The sequence below is a fragment of the Phodopus roborovskii genome, unplaced genomic scaffold, assembly GCF_943737965.1.
Source record: "Phodopus roborovskii unplaced genomic scaffold, PHOROB, whole genome shotgun sequence".
In the NCBI taxonomy this organism is placed as follows: domain Eukaryota; kingdom Metazoa; phylum Chordata; class Mammalia; order Rodentia; family Cricetidae; genus Phodopus; species Phodopus roborovskii.
The window spans coordinates 10019404-10041674 of NW_026126409.1; the positions used below are offsets into that span (position 1 = coordinate 10019404).

A 22271-nucleotide genomic window follows, 5' to 3' on the forward strand; every position below is an offset into this window, starting at 1 on the left:
ATTCACCCACAATAAGGCCTGTCCTGATAGGTGTGTAACACTATTTCTGGGGAGATATGAACAAGCATCTAACTTGCTTAAGATGGAAAACTGAACTGATGACAGAGGGAAGTAATACCACCAAAAGCCAAGTTAACAAAACAACGAGTTTATTGAGGTTACTTACAAGAGCAGGCTCAACTCATAGGCAGCTAAGCCTCTGAAACCCACCACATCAAAACTGAAATTCTGGAGCATTCTGCTCAACAGATTAAAGGGTCTCCTCTCCTTAGCAGTCCTTACTCTTCTATAACCTTGTGAAACTGGTCAGTTTCAGAGACTTCCTGGGACTAGTGTGTTGTTGTCTTCCTGAGTCTCAACTAGTCTGTCCTTAGAACTTTCTGAGTCTTAAGGAGCTTCCCTCCAGGCTGGAATGTTTCATAAAAACATTGACAGAACGTTTTTTACATGGAGGCATGTGTAAATTTACCAAGAAGGCAGACTGGTCTACCTCATGTTGGTTGGATTCAGATTCCCCCCACCCCTGCCCCAAGGAATTGGCATACTCCAGTAATTGGAAAAATGCACAGTGGTTTCATAGTGGTTTTTAATTTAGGAATCATGTATATGTTTAATCAATTAAACTGTGCTAGTTAATTATGTTTCCAGAGGAGATGAGTAATTGCTTCAGTATTTAAAGTTCTCTTGGTAGAATTCATTCCATTGGGCAGTTATTTCTCTTTTTATCTGTTCATGTTTATTAATCCAGCCACTTGGGGCAGTTCATGCCATCTCCATCATGATTGCTCTCAATCAGTGTAGGGGAACAGATCTGTCCCCAAGGGGCATTTAATAATGTCTAAAATCACTTTGATTGTCATGAATCAGGGTGCAGCCAGTGAGGAAGGCCAGGGATGCTACTATTCATGATATACAGGACAAGCTTAGACCAGAGAATTATACAGGCCAAATGCCAAGGGTCAGAAATGGGTATCTATATGCAGGATAATAGAAAATGTCATCTGCTGTTGGCTAAAAACGGGCAGGTTGTGACTAGTGAGTTTTATCCGCCTCACCACCCCAGCTTTGCAAATGGAGGGAACACAGTCATGGTTCCTGTGACACTCAGGTGTGCTCCTGCTGTCCTGGTGTTTCTTTAGTCTCTGCTTCCCTTCCCTCCCTTCCCATACTGCCCCACAGATGAAATATGAACTTTCGTCATCCAGGAAGGAAACAGCACCAGCCTTGTGCTTCCTTCTTCCTGGAGGATCTGGGGATGGTTTCCTGGCTCTAAGAAAGCCCCCTCCCTCCCTTTTGAGTCACATCTGCATTGCTCTGACTGGCTTGCTGTCATTGTCTCTCTGGCAGTATATCTCCTCTTTTGTTTAACAACACTGCAGGAGCTTGAGGTATTCGCTGCAAATTTTAATATTCAATAGATATCTGCTATTTTCTAACACTGTAGTGCATGGAATATGACAGTGTCTGTTTATTAAGCATGAAGGTTTTTTGTTTTTTGGTTTTTTTTTTTTGTTTTGTTTTGTTTTGTTTTTTTGGCAAGGAGACACAAACCTCACCACAGCTCTGTGCTGACCTCCACAGGTTTACCTGAGGATGATGGTTGCTCAAGGCTCTGTCTGAGTGGTACAGGGACCTCATCATTTCAGAGACATCGGGAGAGTCACACCACCCAGGTAAGGGCACTGTATATTCCTCCACGCAGCAACAAGTGGAATTAAGCCATGGCACACAGCCACTAAGTCGTGGTCACTGGTCTTCTTCCTGAACTGAGAACTGAGGTTATTTTCATGCCCTTCTATGGTCCTTTGTCCAAACATTTCTCTCTCTTCTCCATCTCAGCTGTCTACAATTTTTTCTTACTCTGGAAAAAGCTCAAAGCTAGCATATTTCAGTAGAGTATTATAGACATCATTTTGTTATGGTACTTTAAAATCACTGAATGGTAGTGGTGATGGTATGAATCCTAACAGTGATGGTGTTTTCTGCATTTGCCCTGGGTTAGAGTATAAGCTTGCAGTGACAGTGTCTTGGAAATAACATCTAGATGCCCTGAGGTCTTGTTGCATGCTGTTCATTCTCAGACCTTCCAACTTTTACATAATCAGCTCCACTTAGGATACTGTATGCGGATCTTCCAGGATGGCTCAGTCAATGAAGTGTTTGCTTGTGCAAGCAAAACTTAAATTAGATATCCAGGACCCGGGGGAAAGGTGGATGCTGGAATACATGCTTGAACTTCAGTGGAGGGATGGCTGAGAGAGGCAGATCCCTGGGGCTTGCTGGTCAGCCAGCCTTGTCTCTTGGTGAGTAATAGGCCAATGTGATACACTGTCTCAAAAAACAAACTCAACATCTCCTGAGGGACAGCACTGAAGATTGATATCTAGCCTCTACAGGCATGCACACAAACATGCATCTGCACCTGCGCACACACATGCCTACATAGACCTTTATGCACACATGCACACACTCAAATATGCATAGACACTTGTACACACATGCACACACACAAACACACATGCAAGACACTAATTGAGAACAAGCTTAAATTAAAAATCCTATGGGCATTCCATGATTACATGTTCTTGTTCACCATCTGACCTTGGAAATTGCACCAAAACAAAGATTATTCAGGAGGAATTAAAAGGTTAGTGCTTTTAGGATGCAAGGAACCCAGAATGAAGTAGTTTTTTTCCCAGTGAGGTTAGACATATTTGATGCCATGTAGATACAGCCATATTATGAGCTGAGACTTTTCTAAGTAACACTGATGAGGTGGCATGAAAAAAATCAATAATTTTAATCTTAGAAATTAGTCTATATAGTAGGCAATCTGCAGAAATCACTTGGACTGATCTATAGGTGCTGAAACTAAAGGAAAATGCTGATTGGTGGGGATGATAAATCATCCTAGTCTTGCCTGTGTTCCTGGGAGGTGCATCTGCTTTAACCCTGCAAGTGCTACGGAGGCCCAGCATTCCCTGCCCTGAACAGGGGCTGCCTGAATCAGAGCTGACTCCTCTGTGTTACACACACACAGTGAGACACTGCCTGCCCTACCCTCCCTCAGGTATGATGCTGTGCTCCCCGAGAAAGGACCTGGCTGGAAGCAGGCTCATGGTGTGAGGCCTCTGGGTCTTCCTGTTCATTCATGGGTTTAGCTGAGGGACAGAGAACATTTTTTGAGAAAGGTTTGGGGAATTGTCTCCATCTCCCAGTTTCAATGAGGCTTTTTCAAACTCGAACCCCTTCCCTGGAATAAATACCCAATCAGTTCACCCCGTCTCCCTAAACACGGGAGTCCATACTCCTCCCCTGTTGTGCTGACTGTAGGTGCTCAATGGTAGCAGCAGATTCCTCACAGGCAAGAAGCTGTGAGTTACAGGACACTGTGGCTTAACTGCCACATGTCCCCAGGAATTCAGTACCAGCAAGTGCTGAAGTCACTGGTCCTATGGCAATGGGATTAAAATGAACCACCTACAGAATCCCTGTCTGCAGATGTCTGGATTTTTATTAGTGTCACTGTAATAATAGTAATAATAAAAATAATGGTAACATGTGTTATAAAGAAGACAGAGCTGGTCACTTGCCAAGGGTCAGATCCTGCTTCTAAAAGGAGATTAGAGTAAACCGCTAACAGGGAAGTGGGGTGTTGCCTCACCATTCCAGGAACTTGAAGTTTTGGTCTGAAGACCACACTGGACCTGGACGGTCATGGTCTTGTTTGTTTGGTGTTGGTCTTGATGTAACATCTCTCACCTACTTTGGTGAGGCTTAAGAAAGATGCTCACTCCTCCTTTCTCTGCTTCCACAGCAAGGGTCTACCATAGATAGTGGGCAGGGGACCTAAAACACGCCAGATGAAAGGCATAAACAAAGCCCTTTTCGGAGACTTCTTGGGGGCAGGAGAAACGTGTCAGGCAGACATCCACTGCCTGCCTGCTCTTGGCTTTCTGCTTTCCCAAATAGCCCTACCCACTGACGAAGCCCAGACAGAGTTCACTTCTCATGCCTGCAAATGCATCTGACAGGAACAATAAGTTCATTGTTACTAGCCAAGAAGAAATCCATTTATATTCAAATGTGTCTTCGCTACACTGGTTGTACAAAGTCACTAAGTTTATTCTGTTTAGTGCTAAGTGTTGACTCCTGTGCATTGATGGAAAATATGCAATTTACAACTGATCTGTACTTCCAACCCTTTTCGGTGTGTGTGTGTGTGTGTGTGATTGAATTTGAGTGTGTATGAGTGTGTGTATGAGTGTGTGAAGGTGTGTGGTGGTGTGTGGTGTGTGGTGTGTGAGTGTGAAAGTATGTATGCATGTAAGTGTGTGTGTGAGTATGAGTGTGTGAGTGAGAGTGTGTGTGAATGGGGGTATGTGTGAATTCGTATAAGTGTGTGAGTGTGTGTGGTGTGTGTGAGTGCATGTGAGAGTATATGAGTGTGTGTTGGAGTGCATGTGAGAGTGTAAGAATGTGTGTGTATGTGTGTGTGTGTGTGTGTATGTGTGTGTGTACACCTTCAGCTCTCATTCCTCAGGTGGTGTCCATCTTGGTGCTGGACCAGACAGTGAGTCTCAGGTATCTGTCTGTCCCCAGAGTTCTGATGACAAGTGCCACCATGTCCAGCATTTTCTAGGGTCTAGAGGTCTAGGGGATTTGAACTCAGGTCCTTTTGCTCACAAGGGAAATGTTTTATCCACTGAGCCATCTTCCCTGTCCCATACCTGTTCTTAATATTAACCTACAACAGCATCAGAGCCTCTGTCAACAGTGGCTGTTCCTTTCCTAGAGTTAAATAATATATCATCTCTCATGGTAGCTTTTTATTATCTTGCAAAATGCAATGCCTTTGCACATGAACAAGGAAAAGCAGGAAAGCTGACTAAAGTAGTTGAAGATCACAGAAACTGGAACTGCAGTCATTTCCAGTCCTGTGGAGCCCCTGCATGTTGGTATGTCAGTGTGTTGGTATGTCAGTGAGTCCTGTAATGAGACACTGTAGAATGTTTGCATAGCCCTAGGCATGAGTAACACCAGTAATGAATTAAGGCTGAATTGCACAGGCTGGTTTTTGGAGGATCTTGTAGACGCACAGAATTTTTTTTTTACGTTGTAGAGGAAATTGCAGGCTTAACTGGGAATTAGGCAGCACTTACAGGAATAATATGACATTTATCTACGTACATTTTTATGATATTTGAATAATTTTCTTTAAAATTTGTGCTACTTGGCATGATTCAGTCTCTTAGAAGCTAAAGCTAGGGAGAAAGGCTCAGCAGTTAGTATAACGCTTGTGCGTCCAGCCCAGAATAACTCGCTCTCCTTCCTCCTCCTTCCTCTCCTTCTCTGCCTGTCTCCCTCCTCCCACTACTGTTCCTCCCCCTCTGTGAGCATATCCATTGCCAAACCGGGGGACCCAAAACCTGTCCCAAGAAGCCAGCAGACACAGATACCCATGGCACAACATGGAGGTGTGCAGACAGGATGGCAGCTGAGGGGAGAGATTTCACCAAGCATCTGTAGCGCACCTTGGGCACGAGCGTAGTCTCCTATGCATGGTTAAAGTGTCCACACTGGACATGGCATGGGTAGATGTTTCTTTCTTTTTTTCTTTCCATCATGTCTTATTTACATTCACAAGCTCACTTTGCACCAAAGGCCTTTTCCATAACCTTGCGGTTCCCCCTCGGTCTCCTGTCCACGGTTACACTGTGTGCTTCTTTTTTTTTTTCCCATGGTGGACACGAGCCTGTGAGCAAACTTTACAGAACATTTCCTTAGTATTTCAAAGAATATACAAAGTAACTGTGAGCATTGGCAGTATCCAAAGACCCATCACAAGAGATCATTGATGGTTTTTGATAAATGCATTGCAGGCCAGCTTCTGTAACCTTCATAAATACCTTGTCCACCCCTGACACAGCCGCCGGTGGAACACCAGACTAGGATCAATAGAAAATCGATCCAAACCAAGGAGCAAATTGTTACGTGGTTTGTTTTACTGAACCGTCAGAGAAACCTTTCTGTAATGCCATGCATCAACAAAATGAAGAATAGCAGGCACTAAATAAATTCAATGTTTGCTTTCTATATTCATTATAGTTGTGGCATGGACTGCTGGAAAATGTGCTCTAGCACAGACTTAAAACAAACTGTCAGGAGAAATAAAGATATGTAGATATGTTTGGTTTAACCATCAAGGTGCCTTTAAAGCCCGTGAAGTAGAAACGAGGCTATGCTTACAGAAGGGAGCTGGCTACCCGTCTGTCATCCTCATCTTGTCTTCTGTATATCATCATCCATGCATCTTTCTGTATATTCATCATTAGTCTTCTTATCATTATCTATCTGTCCATCTGTCGCTCTGTGTCTGTCTGATTATCCATTTATCCGAGCTACAAGCAGAAGGATACATAGACTAGGAAATGCCTTCCCACACGCCAGCTGTCAGGGAATCAGTATTCTAGACTCATGACTTACATGTTGTGTGTGAGAAATGAAGACAGTAAATTACTTTGATGGTTTGAGTGAAATGGCAGGGCTTTCCTCAGGAGCAGGCCATGCCCTGGTTAGATAAGTAGCAATTTGAAAAAAAAAATAAATAAATCCTGTGTTTTGTATTTTCATGTTGTTTGCTGTATGTGAGCTGAATATGATAAAATTCATACTATTTTATTTTTAAGATATTAATCATTTATTACAAATGAGGTGAATTCAGCTATAATTTTTTTTAAAGAACAAGGATGAGAAATCAGAGGAGTGACAATGTGTGCAAAGAAAAACAGAACTTGTGGTGTCTGCACACTGACCATCCTTGCTGGAGAATGACTGATCAGCCACACATATGTATAGGGAGCACTAAGGATGCATTTGTGTTGCTATACAACTCCTGGCCAGCACAATTACAAAATTAGTTCCAGAAATTATTAAAAATATTTAACTAAAAGGGAAGAAAAATAGCCAAGAAGTGCAAATCTATTAGCTTGCAGGTATAGATTATTCTTAGATTATTTCAGAAGACACACTTGACACGGGCAGCCTAGTGTATTAGAGGGGCTCCCAAAGAGGAATGTCACTTCCCTCATGAACTGGTGTCTCTCTGGAGTCTAAACACCAGCTAGGCTTTAGCATAAGAGGGGGCATCTAATATGTATGAGAATTGATTGGATCCAAAGGACCTAGTACCTAGTTGGAATGTGAAAGAAAGTGGTGTGTGTGTGTGTGTGTGTGTGTGTGTGTGTGTGTGTGTGTGTGTTTGTGGTGTGTGTTGGGGTATGGGTAGGCATGTGTGTGCACACAGGTGTACCCATCCAGATACACATGCACACACACACACTCATATATATATATATATATATATATATACATATATATACACACACTCATGTATATTTATGTAGATATATATATGTGTGTGTATACACACATATGTATACATATGTATGTATACATATATATAGAAGGGGGCAGGGAGAGAGACTGAGTCTTTTGGTGTCTTCCCATATAACCCTCTAGTTTTTTTGTTTTTTGTTTTTGTTTTTAGTAAAAATTTCCCCCTGACCCTAGAGCTACACTGAATGGCCTGAATGTCCCCAGAATCCTCTTGTCTCCACTTGTCAGTACTGAAGTTACAGACACACAAAGCCATGCATGCTGGGTTCTTACGAGGGTGTTGGGAATTTGAACTGAGGTCCTCATGTTTACACAGCAAGCACGTTTCCCACTCACCATACCTTCTGCCTCATATTTATGACTTTTTAAAACATTTTTTCACTACAAAGTGTCATGAACTTATTTTGTTTAAAGCACGGTGGTTAGTTGAAACACACCACTTTGATACGTCGTATCATTTTGCTGTGTTAGCTTTTGAGCTATGTTTTACAGAAATCAATAGTGGACTTCTTGCCCCCATCCCTCCTGCCAGACCAGAAGTGACTCATCATTCTGAAATGGGCAGAGTCCTCACTGGCAGTTGTACTTTGCCAACTAAATCCATAAATCATACTGTCCCCACAAAACGCAGCTGACACTGTGTATGTTATCGGTATGCATAAATACATCACTCCTGCAGATTATTCTGCAACTGTTTCTGGTTTGATTGACTGATTGATTGATTGATGTTGCTGCAGTGTTTTGCCTCATTTTGATAGGGTACTGTCTTTTTGATATTTCAGCCTGAGTGTCAGCTGCAGATTCAGTGAGAAAGCATTAGGGTTGAGATGTTCCCTCTAACCCATGGAACTAGTGATGACAGGCACACCCTTGCACTTACCAACTCAGCATGGCTTTTGGTTTTCCCCAGCAACCTCAGAGGAAACAGTTGAAAGGGGACAGAAAGTCTCACTACCTGGCCACCTGGGACCCCAAGGTGAGAGGTCCCACTGGTCCTCACCTCTGTCCTCCATATGCACACAGCTGCTACCATTGTCTGGTGTACGCTGTGCCTTGGCCCCCAGTTCAGTGACCAGCTGGGATGTTAGGTGTGAGCCAGTCTGTTCCACTTTGACTTTTTCTCAAGTCTAGTTAGTTTTTTAAGTAAAGATAGTCATGAAATTCCTGAGATCACATCACAATTTGGCAAGTTGGTATGGAAAACTATAAAAACAGCATCCCATGTTTTTGCTGTTACCAACTATGGCAGGATGCACACCTGGGTTACGATTCTCATTCTTAGTAAGGGGGAAACAGCTTGCTGGATGTCCCAGCTGAGGTCTGTGCCCGGATGCTCCTAACTGTGGCCATTATTGCTACATTACTCCCTAAAATGCTCAAACCCATTTATTCACCTCTAAAAGGGTAAATGCTTAGTTTAATGATTTTATTATTGCTAATATGATAAGTGTGACTTGAGTTGAGTTGTATTTTCCTGGTTGTTTCCATTTTCATGGACCCTCAGAGCTCCATGTTCAGATCTGTTCTTCTCCCATTTCCTGACAGATCATGTAAGTTTAAGAATTTCTTTACATATTCTGGATAGTGTTGCTTCTCAGTTTCATGTGTACCAACACTTTGCTTGTTTTGTGTCCCTGCTCAGTTGATTGTTAGTGGATTGCCTATTGGCTAGCCACTACTGATTATCTGTGGATTATCAATTGGCTATCTACCATTCTGTCTCTCCTCTCTCTCTCTCTCTCTCTCTCTCTCTCTCTCTCTCTCTCTCTCTCTCTCTCTCTCTGTGTGTGTGTGTGTGTGTGTGTGTGTGTATCAGCTTTTGATATTCCTAATAAAAACTGTCTTCCTTTTCCCTCTGATCATTCCATGCTTCATCATGCTAACCTTTATAGATTTTGTTTACATCTTTGTTCAACTGAAAATTGTTTCTAGTTCCCCTTGGGACTTTCTCTCTGGCCAATGTTGTATTCTTTTCAAATACTCAGAGACTTCCTGTTATCTGTCTATTACTGATTTCTGGTTGATCCTTTTTGGGTCTGAGAATGTACCTTGTATTATTTCTATTCTTTTAAATGATTGAGTTGTGTATTCCCACCCAGGGTATGGCCTGGATTGGGGAAACTTCCTAGTGTTCTGGAAGAGGGAGTATACTCTGGTATAACTAAACATAATTTCCTAGAAGTAGCAGTCAGATCCAGCCACCAAGGGGGCTTGGTTCTGCCTTTTCTCTCATTTTCTGTCTGTTATTGAGCAAAAAGCACATAGCTCCAGCCATAATTGCAGCAGCACCTACCCTGCCATTGTCTCCCTGGCTCTGCTTCCTGTACTAGAAGGTCTGCTTTGGGCCATGAGAGGCCAGTAAGATTTCCCTGTCCTTTTCACCAGGGGCCCTTCCTTCTTGTGAGATCCCCTTGTCTGGAACTGGGCCAGCCACTCCATTATTGTTCCATCCTTGTCTGGAAGGTGTACCTTTCCATCTTGTTAATTTTCTAAACAACTTCAACAAGACCCAACCCCTAGTCTTGATTCATACTCTTAAAGTAGAATTAAGGGTGTTCCAGAGGAGTCTTGGGGCTGTGAAACTACCACTCCAACTTTTATGGCTTTCACCCCTCCTCTAAACCATTCATCTCATGACTCGGGTATATTCCCTCTTCCCTTTAGCATAGATTTACTGTAGGTAGTATTGTTAAGAATCTTATTTTTCTACAACCTGACAGTTTTCTGACTGACCATACACACCCCTTGCAGTTACTGATATGGCTGATTACTAGAATCCATTTTGTTGCATGTTTTCTGTTTGCACTGTTTGGTTTTATTTTGTCTCATTTTTCTGTTTCTCTATGTTGGCTTCTTTTAGATTATTTGAAATTCCCTTTAACCACTGTTTACATTTACCTCCTGGTTTCTTATCTGCATATCCTTTCAGTGTTTTTGTGATTGCCTCGATGATTGGAATAGACATGAACCAAATCTTAGTCTACTGGGGCCAATCATGTCAGCCCCTGTTTACTCCACAACTAACCCTTACTTATAGTTGTCCCCTATCCATCTGTCTGCATAGAAACTTCCTGAGCATTATTGTCATTTTGGTTTCAAAAAAAAAAAAAAAGTAATTGTCTCAGTTTGGTTTCTGTTGTGGTAAATGCACCATCACAAAATCAACTTGAGGAGGAAAGGGTTTATTTGGCTTATGCATCAACATCACAGTCTAATCATCGAGGGAAATGGGAGTAGGAATCCAACACAAAAATTGAAGTCAAGCAGACCATGGAGGAGTACTGCTTATGGCTGGCTTGCCTTGGCTTGCTCAGCCTGCTTCCTTACACAATCCAGGCCCACCAGCCCAGGTGATATCCCTCTCACCTCAATTACAAGTCAACAGAGTAATCCACAGACTTGCCTACAGCTCAGTATGAGGGATGCATTCCCATAGTCGAGGCCCCCTCTTGCTGTATGGTTGTAGCTCCTACCAAGTTGACAAAATCTAATCAGTACCATCAAATGAAAAGAAACACCATGTGCTGGAGAGAGTTAACTAGAGTCTTGGCAGTCACCATGTTGACCTCTCCCAATGCTGTTCTTCACTACTGACCCCCTGACATCACCTCCTGTCTGACGTCACTTCCTGTCTGACGTCACCTCCTGTCACCTTGGCTAAGCTCAATCTGCAGTGATCTCTCTGGATGCGGTCCAGGATTCCACTTGTCCCACATCTTTACATTTGTCTTCCCCTCCGTGGTTTACATGCCTGTTTACTTTCTTGACTCCTCTGATGGATGTTTTTGCTTTCCTTCTAGCTGAATTGCAATCCTGGAGACAGAGTCATAGTGGGTTTTCCATGTCTTTATCCTCTTTAGGCATCTACCCATGGGAGTTCATTGATAGACTCAGTGTAATTAGCCCTCACCCTCACGGTCTCCATATTTGTTGTTCTGTTTGAGGGGAATAAAAAATCTATGTTTTTTGTTTTTGTTTTTAGTTTTTCGAGACAGGGTTTCTCTGTGGCTTTGGAACCTGTCCTGGAACTTGCTCTTGTAGAACATGCTGGCCTTGAACTCACAGAGATCCGCCTGCCTCTGCCTCCCAAAATGCTGGGATTAAAGGCATGAGCCACCAATGCCTGGCCAATATATATATATATATAAAGGTTTACAGCAATTTCTTCTTGATACCTGCAAAGATAATGTTCTCTTTTGCTGTTTACACATCGGAACCTAACTGCTCAGGCTTTCAGTTTAGATCCATGTACATGGTGATCATTTTCTTTTCTCTGATCAGAAAATAGTTGTTCCCTGTGTTTTCAACCATAGGCCAGCCATGCAGGCACTGGCTTTTGGGGCAGTGCTAAGAACATTGACAGAAATGTCCTCTGTGTTTGCTGTGACCCTTCCAGAGTCTTCTACTATGTCATCATTCTTTACGTGACCTCCTTGAGTGTCCTTCTGAGCAAGCGGGGTGTGTGTGTGTGTGAGACCTCTGCAGTGTTGTGCTTATTTCTGTTATGCAACCTGCTTTGTTCCTTTACAAGTGTGCACACGTGTGTCTGTGTGTATGTATATGTGCATGTGAGCATTGAAGAGGGTACCCCTTGAGGTGTGTGTGTGTGTGTGTGTGTGTGTGTGTGTGTGTGTGTGTGTGTGTGTGTGTGTGTGGTGTGCACATGCTTAGCCTGGTACCACTGAGGACCAAATGCATTTAAATTACTATTTTATTGAAAACACACACCAGTCAGCACTCAATAAATTGCCAGCTTAATTTAATTGTCAACCAGTCCAGAAGAATTAATGCAAATAAATTGATGTAATATGTCATATCTTTTTAAAAAAATTTTCTTCAGGCCCATGTTAAAAAAAATACCAAAAACAAAACAAAACAAAAAAACACCCCACTTAGCCTAAATAGGACACTCACATACACTCTGTGTCTCCATGAGCTCTGGAAGTGCTGGAATCGGGAAGCCACATGACATGAAGGGATCCTTATGCAGTATTTTTACTGCTGATCATAATCATATAATTACATTATGCAGCTTAAGGTACACTATTGTGTGTGTGTCTATATACACTATTGTGGATTGCATTAAATGGTACATTCAGAGATTTATTTGTTCATTCACCCATTTGCCAGCAAGTGTCCACAGAGGATCCACTGTGCTGGACACAGGCCTGGTGTGCTGAATAGCTTGATCTGCAGAATGACGGCCCCTCCTCCCTGCAAGTCCAGTTCCAGCAGAGGAGAGAGCAAGCTAAGCTGTCCACCAAAGCAGTATAAACAGGGGGAAGGGGAGTTAAACTGAGTCAGTAGGAGGCCAGGACCACTGTAGACCTGGTACCTCTGGACTGAGTGAAAGCTGTGAGTCAGGGGACCCAGGAAGAGGTATCAAGCACAGAGCAGTCAGGAAGCCAATGACATTGTCTGCTCCCAGTGGGAGGAGCATCCAGAGGAGGAGGAGAGATAGCGGCAGGTGCCTGGCAGCTGGGAGAAGTGATTTCTGCTTCTTTATTAGATAAAGTTGGAATTCCCACAGTTACAATGTAACTTCCTCGAGAGAGGAAGGAGGCTAGCTGTAAATGTGCCTATGGTGACTGCATTTGTGTTGACTTTCCTCAAAACTGGCCAGCCATGCCTTGAAAACTGCAGGTGAAGAGGCCAGCTAATGTATCAGGTGGGGGAAGTGGTCTTGAGCTCCCTTCTTCTGTCTTCTGAGGACAGTGGGTGGGTTCCAGCTGCCCTCCCTCACTTGCTTGGGCTTTAGCTCCCTGCCTCCTCATTCATAGTTCTGCTGTTTCGCCAAAACTGAATCTGATGTGCTATTCCACATCTCTGTGGTTTCACCATTGGAAAACAGGTGTGAGCAATGTGCACCACAGTTTACACCTCTCCACCTGAATGACCTTCCCATCCTTCCAATGTAGCTCAAATCCTACAACCCCAGTCAGAATGTAGGGCCTTTGGTCTTCTGGAGATGAAGTTGTAGATGACACAGTTGCTGGAAACTGAATTGGGTTCTCCATTCCAGGTGCATGCACTCTTAACCACAAAGGTGTCTCTCTAGCCCTGATAAATTATTGTTGAGATCTCTCTGTGTGCTTCCTCTATACACCTTGACTCTCAAACACACATGTGTTTGCACTGTTATTTTTTCATGAAGAGTCTGGAGTCTGGAGGGAGATGGGGAGTGTTTGCTGCTTCTAAGTTTTACAGAATAAACCACAATTCCTTCCATTTTCACAAGGACTTAAATATATTTGTCAGTGGATTGATGGGAAGGGAAACCTATTAGAAGATAATAGTGCCTGGGAATATTGACTAAACCCTGTGTATCTGGATTTGCATTCTCATTTTGCACTCATAGCTGAGTGGCTTTAGCATCTAAAGATGAATCTGTGTCTATGAAGGATGCTTTTCTCTGATGCTTGAGAGTGGTTATTAGAATAATAATGTGATCCTAACATGAGGAGACAAGCCTAGGACTCAGGATTTTATCAGGCAGGAGGTGTTGTTTTGTGTGCTAACAGACACCATTGCAGGGAATAGAAACATAATCTTAGAGATGTTAGCTTATATGTACCTGACTGAAATATACAGTCTGTGAGAAAAGAGGAAGACAAGACAAGGCTCCGTGTGTTAGGCAGGGGAAGGAGGGTAGGGAAGATTGTAAGCAAACCTCCAATACAGCCAGGCTTTGAGGGGAGCTGTGAGTGAACTCAATCAGGCTCCCTCTAACTTGTAACAGCTCTCTTAACATTCCAAGAAAATGCCTGACTTAAACTTTCCATTAGTTCCCTGGGTCTAAGTCATGTAACAGTAACAGGCCATTACTATATGTAATCACTAGGTCTCTGTCATCAATCATAAGTGTTTGTTTAGTCAGTTTATCTTCTTTTTGGAGTGTGAGGTATGTTTGTTTGAATGTGTGTATGTGTGTTCCCATGTGTAGGTGAACATGTATGTGTGGATATGGTGTACATGTGTATGCCTGTGTGTAGTGGATCATGAAAGTTGACAATGACAGGGGTTGTCTTCAGTTGTTTTCTATTATAAGATATTTGTATGCTGTGTGAAAATGCTTTCCTGTGATTTGCTTAATAAAGAACTGAATGGCCAAGAGCTAGGCAAGAGATATAGGTGGGACTTCCGGGCAGAGAGAGGAAGGAAGAGATAATCAAGGTGCAGAGGTGATGCCTAGAAGACAAGGGGGAGTCAGGCATACAGAGTAAAAGAAAGGTAAAAAGCTACATAATAAAATGTAGGTTAATAGAAATTGGTTAGTTTAAGTTAAAAGAGCTAGTTAGGAGCAAGCCTAAGCTATAGGCCATGCTTTCATAAATAATAAGCCTAATAATAAGCCTCCATGTCATTATTTGTGAGCTGACATCCAAAGATAGTCCAACCAGAAAGCTTGATACAGCTCTCTACCTTTTGTATTGAGTCAGAGTTTCAGTTGAACCCAGGGCTCATCAGTTGGCTCATCTAACTAGCCAGCTTGTCTCAGAGATCCCTTGTCTCTGCCTCCCAATAGCTGAGTATACAGGACACCCTCCACACCTTTCTAGCTTTTGAGGAGGTCCTTGGGATTGGAACTCAGATCTTCACACTTGTGGGACAAGCAGTGTTGCGATACTGAACACTACCCTCAGTCCTAGGTTTCGTTACTTTAAACTGATGCGAAGAAACGTACAGGCTTTTTTTTTTATAACTTGATGGAATAAAATCAGCAACAAATCCAAACAAATGTCTATTGAAACCACAGCAGGTGTTTTTTTAATAATACTAATTATTATCATTAAGACTAGTTCTTGGATTTTCAGGAAGTCACATTGTCCAGATGTACAAGGATGAGCCTACCCCCTAGCCTAGAAAGAGCCATGTGTGGTGTCAGTAAAACCTTAATGTGCCTAACAGGGAACATCTTCCCCTGTGTTTAAGCCTAAGGCCACAAAGGAGCTAAATCCCAAGAGTAAATGTCACTGGATTGACACACAAACAACTTTTTCCTGAATTAGGAGGGTCAAACTTTGTTCAGACAAAAACACAAACAGCATTTCTACTTTAAGATACATTTTCATTTGTTTTGTTTGTCTGTTTGCTTTGTCTTATATTTTAAGAAACAGAGACACACATAATCCAACAACCACAGACTTTCCAATGGAGCATAGTTGCTCACTCACACTTAGAACCTCAACTTCTTGAGAGGCAGAGGGCAGAAGATTGTGTGTTTTAGACCAGCCTGAGCTACATAACCTTTCCAAGCCAATCAGATGGCCAGAGTGAGGCTCCATCACAGAAACCAACAAGCAATGGCTACAAAACACACCCTTTGTTTAGTCTTTCACCTATCTTGAATCACATCTTGAAGAGTCACATAAGCATAGCTTGATTTTTATAGTCTATTTTTCAAATTTCATTTTCTTATTTTCTTTCTTCCAGTGCCTTGTTAGCAGTGGGTAGAAATTAGATTTGCATCTGATCTGAAACATTAATACTCAGTGTTAGGACACCCAGGTCACTGCCTTCCTTCAATTTCCATAAATGTCAGCACATGCCTCTCTCACCTTTGGGTAAATAGTCAATAGGAAAATCAATTTTGAGATGAATGAATAGCAATATGACTTCACATCTGAATTATTTAGAAATATTATTTTTATCCTTGAAATGAAAATTTTAAGGTAAAAATCTCAAGAACTAATTACTCATTCAGAGTAATTAGCTTTGTCCAAAGCAGTGCACATCCATAAAACATCTGGGAGATTTGAGCAATCTACCCAGTTCACTCCACAGAACTCTGTTACAGCATGGCAGGGAGGTGTTGAAAATGAGCAAACAGGAGTACTGGGACTCATGAGGTCTGCCCCTGCCTCCCAAGTGCTGGAATTGAGGGTGTGTGCCACTTGGTGCCTTCCTTGGTTTTAAATCACATTTGAGGCTGTCAATCTAAACCATACTAATATTGTGACTCCAGCATGGCTCAATATTTGGAGAGATTCTCTTTCATAACAAAGGAGGGTATCTGGTCCACTCCCCGGGCTGTTTACTGGAGAAGCCAGCAATGCCAAGGCTCTACAGCCACTCTGTGCTCCCCTGTCCCCCATTTTTACAAGTCACCAATGCACATCACTCACCCGCCCATCCTCACCCAGCTCTGACTGGTTAAATGAATGTGAGCTATCCTGTGAGAAAGCTCTGGGCCAGCTGCAGCATCCAGCCCAGTCTCTGCTCTCCAGAGGGCCGTTGCTCAGGTCATGCTGCACTCAAGGCCAGCTCAAGATCCACCATGGCTTTGTGATGCCTGTAAAGAATGGAGTCCAAGACCATGACTACAACATACATATCAATACATGTACACAGCAACACATGTACACAGTTACACATGTACACAGAGCCGCACATGGACACAGAGTTACACATGTATACAGAGTTATACATGTACACAGAGTTACATGTGTACACAGATTTGCAGAGTCCCCCAGGGAAACTCCTTCTGTGTCCTTTCCCTTTGCAGTTGCTCAGTTTACCTTTCCTGCTAAAACCCAGACCCTCTGCAAACCTCCTACCAAGGCAAACAATAAAACACTGAGTTCTAGCAAACAAACCTCTCTTGCTTAGCTGTTCTGTCTGTGTCATGGGTATCATGGCAATGCATCCATGGCATTTCGCTAAGTCAGGGCATGTGTTGTGTTTGTAGAACCCAGGACTGCTCCAGGGACTCCAAGGGTCTAAATGAAAGAGGTGCCTTTTATGCCTTGATGTAACAGTTGCCTCCTGCCTGTAAATGCTGACTCCTCTGTATTAGTATTTTCCAGAGGGGGAAGCCCAGGAAGGTGATTTCTCTCTTATAAATGGGTGAATTACACCTGGTATGAAGTCAGCTGACCCTGAGCCCAGGTGTGGCAGTACCCCTGACCGCCCGTGATTTTTTTTCTCTCTCTCTCTCTAAAATGAAATGATTCACTTTCAGAAGCAAAATGGTGATTTTGTTATCAAAATCTGTTTTTTCCTCCTAATGATAACACTCAGCCTATCTGGGAAATATCAAATGGCAGTGAAAGAATCTATGTGTGTTTTATTGTTACCAATAGAGCATAAGATTGCAAAGGCAGGCAGACACTAGTGCAGGTATTTCTGTGACACTAGGTGGTATCCAAAATGCTTCATTTATGCTCTACTGGACCGGACTAGAGGAACATAACAGCCCTGGCTTGTTATTCTGAGATGCCAAAGCCCTTTTATCACCTATGAGGCCGTGCTACATGGATTTTGCAATCTAATACATTTAATATATCAAAATGAAGCAGATTAAATGTTATTATCCACAGAGTGTTTTGCTTTGGGGGCAAGGCTCTGAAGATCACAGTCTTGAAATCCCTGTCAAAGTTAGTGCAGAGCAGCTGACTGCCATTTAGACATTCCGGGGAACGTGGGCATTTTTTAATGAAGAACAATAATGCTGGCGCTGTGGCATCTCTTTTGTGCAGCTCTGTGCCAGCTCTCCTTTTATGCCTAATAAATTCCCCTCAATAGCCACTAATCTCTAAAATAGAATCTAAGGAATGTCCTATGCTGTTCTCCAAAGAAAGGGTTTATTCTGAGCCTGAGCTGATTGTCAGAAGCCTCAATCAGATCTTCCCTTGTCCAGGAAACCACTGAAAGCTCTTTGCCTGTTGATTTCAAGATAACATTCCCCTGGACTCTCCTCAGTATCCCAATCACTGACAGCCTCATTAAGGAATGGTTTGCTAATGGTTTGTGTGCATAAGCTCCACATTTTATAATGTACTTGGGAATTTGAGTATTTTTAGTAAATGCAGCAAAGCTTTCTAAAGAAAGAAAACTACCTCTCCACAAAAAAAAAAAAAAAAGACTGGGGGATATTGCTCAGTCAGTAAAGTGCTTAGTGTGCACACATAAGGGACTGAGTTCAACACCAGAACCCACACTAAAAACAAACAAATGAAAACTGATACACATGGTACCTGCTTCTATTCCCAGCACTGGAAAGACTGTTCTGATGCGAGTGAGTCTCCCAGGGTTACCAAGCCTCCTTAGCAAGCTCCAGACCAGTGAGAGACTCTGCCTTAAAAAAAACAAAGGAGATGGTATCTGAGAAACAGTGTCTGAGATTGACCTCTAACACACACACACACACACACACACACACACACACACACTGATACACTTTTCTACAAACAGCATACATACACATGAACACACACATAGAAACTCACAGGAGAAGACATCATGGCTCAAGCACGAGATCTGGGATATTTTCTGTCCCTCCCAACAAGTCTCATTGGTATCAGCAACTGCCTAGTGTCACTGTGGAACCAGGCACCCACGTGCTTAGGTGTATGGGGCAGACTTCAAAGCTTTCCTCTTGGAGGTTTAACATCTGGCAACATTTTGGTTGTCATGGAAAATGCTGAGAAGAGCTCACACTTTAGTAGAAATATAGATGGGTATCTGTGCCTGACAGAGAGAAAAAGGGCACAGCCACCGAGAAGCCCAATGCCATCTGCTGAGTGGAGACCTGGGTCCTTTTGCTGGGGTTTGGAATTTGACTTTTTGTTAGGAACATGTCTCTGTGACAACCTTGCCTTACCTGGCTTTCTCATAGATACAGTGTATCTCATCGTATCTCATAGATAAAGTGAGCACTTGTTACTTTATTTTCTTTTAATTCTTAGTTCAAACATTGTTTCTGTTCCTTTGTAGTTCTCAACCTGTGGGTCATGACCCTTCTAGGTGTCCCATATCCCATAGCCTGCATATCAGATATTTACATTATAATACATAACAGTAGCGAAAGTACAGTTATAAAGTAGCAACTAAACAACTTTATGTTTGGAAGTCACCACAACATGAAAAACTGTATTAAAAGGGTCCTAGCATTAGAAAGCTTGAGAACCCCTGGTCTAGTGGTTTGACTAGAGGCTACTTCACTCTATTTTAATGATTCTATCATGAAGTAAGACTTTAACCTTTCCTCTGCCTTGTGCAGTTACTGCTGATAGACCTGTGTGTTGTGTGTGTGACTTACAGTCTAGGAGACAGTCCAAGTGCTTAATTGATGTTTACCTGTAGGCTTGCTATTTATGGTGTTTCTGAGCCTTGCCTCAGTTTTACTTTTTTTTCCCATATGAGATCACTTTCTTCCTATATAAGGAAAAACCTTCCTTTTGTGTCTTTCTTAATGCAAGATATCTGAGGATGTTTTTGTTTGTGTGATATCTTTATTTCACTCTGAGTGTTGAATGCTGTCTCTCGGTTGAATACTATCCATGTTGCCTTGCTCCCCACCTACCTATATTTCTGTTAGGAAGTCATCGTCTGCTCTCATTGTAGTTTCTTTAAATATGAGCATATTTTTTATTCTTTGAAAATTTTGTAGACATATACAGTATATCTTGATCATATCTACTTCTCAGTCCCCTCTTCCCTTCTCAGTGCAGCTCTCCTGAGAATCCAGAACCCTCCACCATATGTCCCTCTAACTCTTGGTTCATTCCACAGTGGGTAGAAGCAGCCTGCCTCCCCAGGCATCATCTGCAGAATTATGCTATGTGAGGGTCATCCTGGAGACTGTCAGAAATATCAAGGGTTCATCCTGCTTTGGGGACCTTTTCTACAGATGTGTTGAGATTGTGGTGGGGTGGGATAGGGGCCAATATCCACAATGAGGTGTGGCCACTACCCCAATGATCATTTACTAAGTGATATTTAGGAAATTCCTTTTGCTAATAAGGACACCCTGCAGGGCTGTACTTAGAGACTCTGAATACAGATCTGATCTTCATGATCACCTTGTGTGGGTAAATAGCACCCTCAGATATGGGTGCAGGCTTGGACAAGGACTGCTGGCAAGGTCTGTCTTACTAGGCAGTGATCTCTATATCAGTCACATTGCATGACTGACTGAATTCTGTTCTCTGGATGAGATGTAAGTGGTGCAAGGTATTTGGTGTCTGGGAGATGGGAGGAACCACCTTCTTGTTTTCTCCCTGTTGCTCCCAGTGTCCTCTCTCTCTCTCTCTCTCTCTCTCTCTCTCTCTCTCTCTCTCTCTCTCCCCTCTGGCTTTGTTCTTTTTGAGAATTTTTTTTCATGTTGGAATAGCCTAAACATGGTGTCTGTAATCATCTGACTAATAGATTTCCAGTTGTTGGCAGAAAAGAGATGCCCCTGGGAAAATAACCTTTGTTATTTTCCCATGTGCCCAGGTTGAAGTTGGGGCAGCCAAGGGTCAGTTTTCAGGAGTCATTGTAAACCAAGTGGAAGCAACTAAAACCATTGCATAGCAGGTGCTGTCCTACAAAAGCTGGAACAGTGCCTATGTTAAGAGGCTTCACCAACCTCAAGAGTGCCCAGGACCTAGACAAATGTCTCTGCTTCATTGTCCTGCATGGATAATGTGGCTAGACACTGACCACAGCACGTGGTAAGTGTGCTCACAGTCACAGCTAGCCTTCCCCCAGGGAGCAGCACATTAGTGACTGTCTCTCATTACACCCATGTTTGAGAACTGTTTTGGTATGAGTGTGGCCCAGTTCTAGCAACTGTGCTGAGTAGGGGATCTATCCTGGGGCTACTGTATGTGGTTGAGATGGGGCATGTCACCTTGACAGTCCCCTGTGCCTGCTGACCATGTGTGCAGAGGGATGAGTGTTTTCCACAGTGGGGTAAAGCTTGAGAAGGCTTATTTCTAGAAGCAAACTCAGGGAAGAACTCAAGAGAAAACACAAGCTAACACAGGAGTGTTTGTGAACTCAGGGAACACAGGACAAGTTGATGCTGCTTCCTCTCATGCTGTTGGAAGGTATGGTACATGAGAACCACTCTGTGTAGCTCCCGATGACACAAAAGGCTGTTTCTGATTCCCTGGATCCATACTGTTTCTGGTGGCCTTGTAGCTGGAAGTTTGGAAGGCCACTGACTCTTTGCACCTTGCCTTTCATCCACACCCTGGCAATGCCACCATAGTCTCCAGCACCACCTCTGCAGCTACCTTGTTTCTTCTCTTCTGTTGCAGGTTATCCATCAGCTGAGACTCTCTGAGAATGAAAGTGTGGCTCTGCAGGAGCTGCTGGACTGGAGAAGGAAGCTGTGCGAGGCCAGAGAAGGCTGGCAGGATGCCCTGCAGCACCCAGAGCCCCGTGTACCTCCACCACCACCATGCAAGAAGCCTACACTCCTAAAGAAGCCTGAGGGGGGCTCCTGTACCAGGCTGCCTTCCCAACTCTGGGACAGCAGTATCTGACATGATTAGACTGTGGGCATGTGACTGAGCTGTCCAGTGACTGCAGGCACAGGGCAAGAGGCTGCCTTCTGATGCCTGAGTCTCCTCTCCAGGCAGCTCCACAAAAGCACAGGACACTAATGATAACTACCCAAGACCTCGTGTGTGTGTGTGTGTGTGTGTGTGTGTGTGTGTGTGTGTGTGTGTGTGTGTGTGTGCGCGCGCGCGCGCGCGCTCGCACTCATTGATTCCTTCTCCATTTCTTGGCAGCACACTGATTTTTAGGGCCACACTGCTCCCAGATAGCTAGAGAGGTAAGAAGGCCGGAGAGCAGAGCAGTGGAGAGAGGTTCTCTAGGCAGCTGTTTCTAGAACACTCCACATTTAGCCACTCTCCAACCAGCACATAGGATGTATGTTTCATTTCCTTGTAGGTGTCCATGTGTCACTAGAAGTACAAACCCTATGATTGTTTTACATGTTTATTACTGTATTTTATAACTTTATGAAACTGGTATATTCCCTTTCTTCAAATTGCAGATTTAAAAAAAAATCATTTATAGGTTTCTTTTTTTAATTCCACATACTTATTTTTAACTCAAAGCCCCTCAAAGCCCATGGACTGTGTGTTGTTAGGTGA

General features: G+C 43.1%; 1 protein-coding gene across 1 annotated transcript in view; it reads left to right on the forward strand.

Moving 5' to 3' along the window:
* The window catches only part of Myo16 (myosin XVI), a 335766-nt gene extending 313899 nt beyond the window's left edge, over nt 1-21867 (forward strand). The window contains exons 34-35 of the mRNA XM_051181974.1: nt 1582-1673; nt 21426-21867. Of these exons, the coding sequence (XP_051037931.1) occupies nt 1582-1673; nt 21426-21653 (320 nt within the window). The 3' untranslated portion in view covers nt 21654-21867. The remainder of the gene's footprint in view (nt 1-1581; nt 1674-21425) is intronic.
* The last annotated feature ends 404 nt before the right edge of the window (nt 21868-22271 follow it).